The sequence below is a fragment of the Chiloscyllium plagiosum genome, chromosome 36 (assembly GCF_004010195.1).
Source record: "Chiloscyllium plagiosum isolate BGI_BamShark_2017 chromosome 36, ASM401019v2, whole genome shotgun sequence".
Lineage (NCBI taxonomy): Eukaryota > Metazoa > Chordata > Chondrichthyes > Orectolobiformes > Hemiscylliidae > Chiloscyllium > Chiloscyllium plagiosum.
Genome location: NC_057745.1, coordinates 37,331,449 through 37,338,782, shown reverse-complemented (window position 1 = coordinate 37,338,782; position 7,334 = coordinate 37,331,449). Strand labels below are relative to the sequence as shown.

Genomic DNA, 7,334 nt, shown 5'->3' with positions numbered 1-7,334 from the left:
GTTGTCCGCTGTAGTGGTTGGTATATTGGGTCCAGGTCGATGTGTTTGTTGATGGAGTTTGTGGATGAATGCCATGCCTCTAGGAATTCCCTGGCTGTTCTCTGTCTGGCTTGCCCTATGATAGTAGTGTTGTCCCAGTCGTATTCATGTTGCTTGTTGTCTGCGTGTGTGTGAATTTGACTGGGACAACACTACTATCATAGGGCAAGCCAGACAGAGAACAGCCAGGGAATTCCTAGAGGCATGGCATTCATCCACAAACTCCATCAACAAACACATCGACCTGGACCCAATATACCAACCACTACAGCGGACAGCTGAAACTGACAACCGGAAGCGGCAGGGACAGACCACTATAAACACCGGAGGAAACATCAAAGAAGCGCTTCGCAGGAGGCTCCCAAGCACTGATGATGTCGCCTAGCCAGGGGACGAAACGTTTGCAACAAAAACTTCCAGCTCGGCGAACAGAACCACAACAACGAGCACCCGAGCTACAAATCTTCGCACAAACTTTGAAAAGGTGGTGGTAATAGGTTGGCATGTTTAAACCCTGTTAGCAGTTTGATACAAACTGGTACCTTGTTGTGGGACTGGAGATATTACATCCCAGACAGTGCGAGGATGGCAGGTTTGCTCCCTGAAGGACTCTATGACAATCTGACAGCTTCATGGACATTACTACTGAGGTAAGCTTCGTCTGAATCACTGAAATCAGATTTTTGAAGAGTCAAAAGCCAATTTGCTTCAATGTTATCGCAAATTTGTTCTAGTTAATTCATAAGAACAGGGAGACAATGAAAGCAAAGCTCCCTATTCTCTTGATTATTCATCAAGCAGCAGCCAGGAACCACCACAGGTGGGAGTGTGCTCCCTCTGACATGATTCACATTGAGTGAGCTCCACAGGGCTGCTGGAGGCTTCAGTTCAAGCTGATTGCTCTCTCACTGCCAGTTCAGTACCTCAAGTTTTGTCTGTGTGTCCTTCTCCTGCAGAACACTGATTTTACGATTGTTGGTCAGCACATACAGTGAGCCCCACTCAGACAACACATCCACAATGTCATCAAAAGCTGCCGTGTATGCAATGAATTTGTTATCCAGGTCATAGATGGTGAGAATCTGCTTCTCTGACGACTGCTCATTACCTCCAACAAGATCAGTCCTGGGAAAAGAAGCACCAAATGAGACATTGTGGCTGCAACTCAGTGCTCAGCCCCTCAAGACAGCAAAATAATTCCAGCCCAAACCACAAGTTATTATCGCTCCGATCGGGAGAAGGTAGGCTTACACTTCAAACCCTGAAGTGCCACGATGGGCTTTAAATCTACAAACACTGAAAATTAATTCTCAGGATGATAGTCATGCTAAGAATGACATTTATTGGCAATCACTATTTAAGATGAGAAATGAGCATTCTAAATAGCTGGTCACTGGATGGCTGGTTTCATTTCAAAATCTCATCCTCACTGCAGTGACACCAGGAATGATGGATTCAAATCGTCCTCTCTGGTCCCAAACTCCATTCACCCCCTTCAGTCCCACCTCCCTGCACAGGTGCCCAATTGAGATATGAAATTCACAATCACTCACATACTCGAGCTGCTTATGGTTGTGGAACATATTGAGACTCTAAGCCACATGGTCAATTTTGTAAATTCCAGCAATTTATTCTCCTCACAAGACAAGGTCTAACCCTGTACGGTACCTATCTCAGGAGCTTTACTCTCAGCTTACCAGTGCAGAGGTAGCTCTTCTTTCAGTTTAAAAGTGTAAATGGAGCTTCACTCTGTACCTAACCCCATTCTGTACCTGTCCTGGGAGCATCTGATGGAGACAGTGTCAAGGGTACTTTACTTCCATCTTAAAAGAGTTGAGGGAGCGTTACCCTGTATCTAAACTGTCCTGGCCTGGGAGTGTGATGGGGCATCATTGTCAGTTTAAAAGAGATGGGGCAGTTTTAATCTATATCTAACCTTGTGCTGTTCCTGTTCTGAAAGTGTTTGACGGGAACAGTATAGGGGAAGTTTTACCCTGTATCTAAACCAAAGCCGTTCCTGTTCTGGAAATGTTTAATGGTGCAGTGCAGAAGTAGCTTTACTCCCAAGTGTGGGAGCTTAATTCTAAATCTGCTCCTACAGTGTTCTTATCTAATGTTGTCATCAACTCTCTAGTTTGGTCTTTCTTAATAACTGATTAAATAAAGAAGTATGAGTGAGCGAATAATTAGTGATTGGTTACATCCCTCTCAGACAGGAACTGAAACTATTCTCATACTTGGAGGCTTTCTTCTCCTGCGACACGATGAGGAGGTAGCCACGGTACCAGTGCACAATCTGCTTCTGGCCATCAAAAGCAAAGCAGGGCCCACGCTCATCAGGCTGGTAAAGATACACACAGTCATCGCCGGCAACAATCAACTGGTTGTCCTGCGAGGGGTCACAGAGGGCTGAACAACGTAGGCTGCAGCCATGGTTATCCAGCTCCACCATAGGGAACTCCTTCAGAGAAACATTGTACGACTACAAAAGAGAGAGGATAACATAATACTAAGAAAAAGGTTGGCATTTATATAATACTTTTATTCCGTGATGTCCCAAACTAGTGAACAATCTCTGAAGTGTTTTAATGCAAGAAATACAGCAGGCACAGTAAGAGCCCACAAGCAGCAATGTGACCACGATGGAATAACCTGGTTCAGTGAATGCTGATTTGCAGGAAATTGGGAACAGACCCCTGTGCCTCTTTAAATGATGCCATGAGACCTGACACACCAGGGACAGCAGGTAGGAACATCTTATCCAGAAAACAACTCCTGCGACATATCTCAATACTGACCCTCCAACAACGTGGTGTGCCCTTAATACTGACCCTCCAACAATGCAATGAAATTCAACTCACCTTGACATTCTCTGTTGTAACCACAAAGAGATGGGTTTGTTTCCCAGACTGTTGGAATCCAAGACCAGTGATGGGGTAGGTCCCCTCTGCTAGAACATCAGTCTTGCTGTGTCTGTCACGAGTAATGTCTCCTTTCTTCAGGACAACACTCCCATCCGTGAAGCCTGCACAGAACAGTGTTGAGATCAGACAGTCATAGAGACGTACAGCACGCAAATAAATCCTTTGGTCCTACTTGTTCATGCCGACCAAATATCCTAAATTAATCTACTCCTATTTGCCAGCACTTGGCCCATATCCCTCCAAACCCTTCCTATTTATATACCCATCCACATGCCTTTTAATTGTTGTAATTGTACCAGTCTCCTCCACCTCCTCCTGCAGCTCATTCCATAAATGCACCACCTCTGCGTGAAAAAGTTGCACCTTAGGTCCCTTTTAAATCTTTCCCCTCTCATCCTTAATTTATGCCCTCTAGTCTTGGACTCCCCCATCCCAGTGAAAAGTCCTTGTCTATTCACCCTATCCATGCGCCTCATGATTTTAAAAACCTCTAAAAGGTCATCCCTCAGCCTCCAATGCTACATGGAAAATAGCCCCATCCTGTTCCACCTCTCCCTATAACTCAAACCTTCCAGCCCTGGCAACATTCTTGTAAATCTTTTCTGAACCCTTTCAAGTTTCACAACATCCATCAGAATCTTAACCTTTTCCCTTTCTACGTCGTTGGTTCCAATGTGGACAATGACCTCTTGCTGGCCCCTCTCCCCCGTGAGAACATTCTGCACCCTCTCTGAGACATCCTCGATCCTGGCACCAGGGAAGCAACACACCATTCTGCTTTTTCGCTGCTGGCCACAGAAACATCTGTCTGTACCTCGGACTACAGAATCTCCTAACACAATTGATCTCTTGGAACCTGACATACCCCTCGTTGCATTAGACCAGTCTCAATACCAAAAACTTGTCTGTTCGTGCTACGTTCCCCTGAGAATCCATCACCCCCTACATTTTCCACAACAGCATACCTGTTTGAAATGAGTATAGCCACAAAAGACTCCTGCACCATTGCCTACCTCTCTTACCCTTCCTGGAGTTAACCCATTAATGTGACTGTATCTGAGACTTGCCCCCCTTCTTATAACTACCATCCATCACATACTGTTGCTGTTAAAAATTCCTCATTGCTTCTAACGGTGTCTCCAACCGATCCATTCAATCTGAGAAGATTCGCAACCAACAGCATTTATGGCAGATATAATCTGCAGTGACCCTTAAACTCTCTTTGAACTCCCACATCTGACAAAAAGTACATATCACTCTACTAAAGGCCATTTTTGCTCCTTCACAATCTACAGATCCAGAACAAAGAAACCTTGGAGTGCAGGTTCGATTTTGGTGTCATCTGCAAACTTACTAACTACCTCCTATGTTCACATCCAAATCATTTCTATAAATAATGAAACTTAGTGGACCCAGCACCGATCCTCTTGGCACTCCACTGGTCACAGCCTCCAGTCTGAAAAGCAACCCTCCTGCATCATCCTCTGTCTTCTACCTTTGAGCCAGTTCTGCATCCAAATGGCGAGTTCTCCCTGTATTCCAAGTGATCTAACCTTGCTAACTAGTCTACCGTGAGGAACTGTATATACGGGGAAGATAGACAAACACAGGAAAGTTATTAGGCTATGCCTATAGGGTGAGGTAAAGAGGAGGGAGAACCCTTGAACCCTTAGAATAGAGGTTTTGGGCTGAATGGTGTATTTTGTAAATTAGAGAAATCCTGAGTGCTTTAAAGGGTGTTGTCGTTTTTGAGGGATGGAGGGGGTGTGTGAGTGAATGAGGGAGGGAATAGTGTTTCATGATGAATGAAGTCTGTGAACAGATTCATGGCCTTGATCTCTGAAGATGCACAGACTAGCCAATCAGCTGTTGGTGCTTTGTACCAATTGCCATGTGGTTCAGGTTCTCGTGGACAGTGAGGCATGAGACTTCTGTGGGCTTGTTGCCAGGAATCGCGGAAAAGATCCGTGTGCAGAGAGGATTCCCACTGCTATCCCGCTTCTCCAGATTCCAGACCTTCACCTGGAATGTAAAAACAAAATAAAAATATTGAAGTCCACGAACTCCTAGTTTATTGAGAATCCAGTTCATTATTATTAACTCCAACTGACAAAACTGCAAATTTCTTGTACAAATCAAAGTGTTTTCATAGAAAACCAGCCATAAACACAAAACACCAGTTATTCTCCAGGAGCAGAGAACATGGTCAATATTTGACTTTGGAGGGTGAGCAGTGACTCACAGGAAGCTGTCTCACTGCTGAATCAGAAGGATGTAGGTTAAAGAAATCTTTGGGCTTCAGCAAAATCCAGGTTGCAGTTCATGTACCGAGAGAGTGCCACACTATCAGGGATGTCATCTATCGGATTAAACATTTAATCCATGCCTGTCTGTTCTCCCAGGTGAGAGTAAAAGATCCTATGGCACTATTTTGACGATAATGGGGGTTTTCCTCAGGTGCAATCTTTATCCCTCAAGTAACATCACAAAATAATGATCATCAGGTCATTTTCATATTGTTTGGAAGAGCTTGACATGCACTCATTGGCTGCTGGGACTCCCATTGGTGACTACATTTCATAATTTCATAATGATTACATTTCATAATCCTACTTTGTCAAATGAGACATTCCTGGAATGGCTGGAGACTATGACAGGTACTATATAAATGCAGTCTTCACATACCAAGGTTTCGTAAAACCATTTACTCAGGTTGAATCAGATTGGTCACAACTTGCATCATGAACACAGTCTTGAGCAGCTCTAACCCTCCCTCAACCCTGTTGCTGGAATGATCATCTATCCCTGGTTCAGTCTAAGCTCCTGTCTTTGAAAAACTTCACGTTTTAAAAAAATTCATTAATGGGATGAGAGTGGTCCTGGCTGGGCCAGTATTTACTAGGTAAAAACAATGACTGCAGATGCTGGAAACCAGATTCTGGATCAGTGGTGCTGGAAGAGCACAGCAATTCAGGCAGCATCCAAGGACAGGCAAAATCGTTCCTGATGAAGGGCTTTTGCCCGAAACGTCGATTTTGCCTGTCCTCGGATGCTGCCAGTATTTACTACCCAACCCCAGTTGCTTGATGTGGTGGTGAGCTGCCTTGTTGAACTGCTGCAGTCCATGTGCTGTGGGTAGACCCACAATGGCCTTAGAGAGAGAATTACAGGACATTGACCCAATGACACTGAAGGAACAGTTATATATATCCAAGTAGGATGGTGAGTGGCTTGCTGGGGAACTTGCAGGGGGTGGTGTTACCATGTATCTGCTGCCCCTGTCCTTCTCAATGGCAGCGGCTTTGGAAGATGATGTCTGAGGATCTTTGGTGAATTTCTGCAGTGCATCATGCAGAGAGCACACACACTGCTGCTACTGAGCAGATTGTTGGTGGAGGGAGTGCATGTTTGTGGATATGGTACTAATCAAGTGGCTGCTTCGTCCTGGATGGTGTCAAGGTTCCTAAGTGTTGTTTGAGCTGCACCCATCTAGGCAAGTGAGAGTATCTCATCACACTCCTGACTTGTGCCTTGTAGATGGGGAGTCAGGAGGCAAGTTATTCACTGCAATATTTCTAGTCTGTGATCCGCTTTTGTAGCCACTGTGTTTATGTGTTGATTCTAGTCAGTTAATGCTAACCCCTCATCCATTTATAATGGAGGATTTAGCGACAGCAATGCCATTGAGCATCAACGGGTGATGGTTCGATTTCCTTTTGTTGGCAATGGTAATGTCTTATGTGCTTCTTGCCACAACAAACCAGGATATTATCCAGATCTTGCTCCATATGGACAAATCACAAATAACAAAAACTGTGCAGTCATCAATGAATTTTTCTCACTTCTGACCTTATGGAGGAAAGGTCATTAATGAAACAGCTGAAGATGATAGGGCCCAGGACACTACCCTGAGGAACTCCTGCAGAGATGTTCTGGAACTGAGATGATTGACCTCCAGCAACCTCAACCATCTTGCTTTGTCCCAGGTATAACTCCAACCAATGGAGAGTTTGCCCTGATACCTATTGACTCCAATTTTTCTAGAACTCCTTGATGCTACATGCAGTCAAAAGTAGCAGTAATATCATGGACAGTCACTCTCACGTCATGTCTGGAATTCATGACTCTACTATCTCATCCCTTCTGTTCCTTCCTTACTGAGTTATATTTCATATGTTAAAGCCTTTAAAGGACCTCAATCTTTCTGACCTACAGTCCCTTCCAGCTCTACAGCCTCTCCTTGAACTTATTCTGATGAATACTTTTAATTCTGACTCAGAGATGCCGGTGTTGGACTGGGGTGTACAAAGTTAAAAATCACACAACACCAGGTTATAGTCCAACAGGTTTAATTGGAAGCACACTAGCTTT

General features: G+C 44.4%; 1 protein-coding gene across 1 annotated transcript in view; it reads right to left on the bottom strand.

Moving 5' to 3' along the window:
* Positions 1 to 7,334, bottom strand: part of vps11 (VPS11 core subunit of CORVET and HOPS complexes) — a 40,432-nt gene that overhangs the window by 23,890 nt on the left and 9,208 nt on the right. The window contains exons 2-5 of the mRNA XM_043677072.1: positions 4,847 to 5,200; positions 2,901 to 3,064; positions 2,277 to 2,521; positions 963 to 1,164 (exon numbers count right to left, since the gene is read on the bottom strand). Coding sequence (XP_043533007.1) covers positions 963 to 1,164; positions 2,277 to 2,521; positions 2,901 to 3,064; positions 4,847 to 5,200 — 965 coding nt within the window. The remainder of the gene's footprint in view (positions 1 to 962; positions 1,165 to 2,276; positions 2,522 to 2,900; positions 3,065 to 4,846; positions 5,201 to 7,334) is intronic.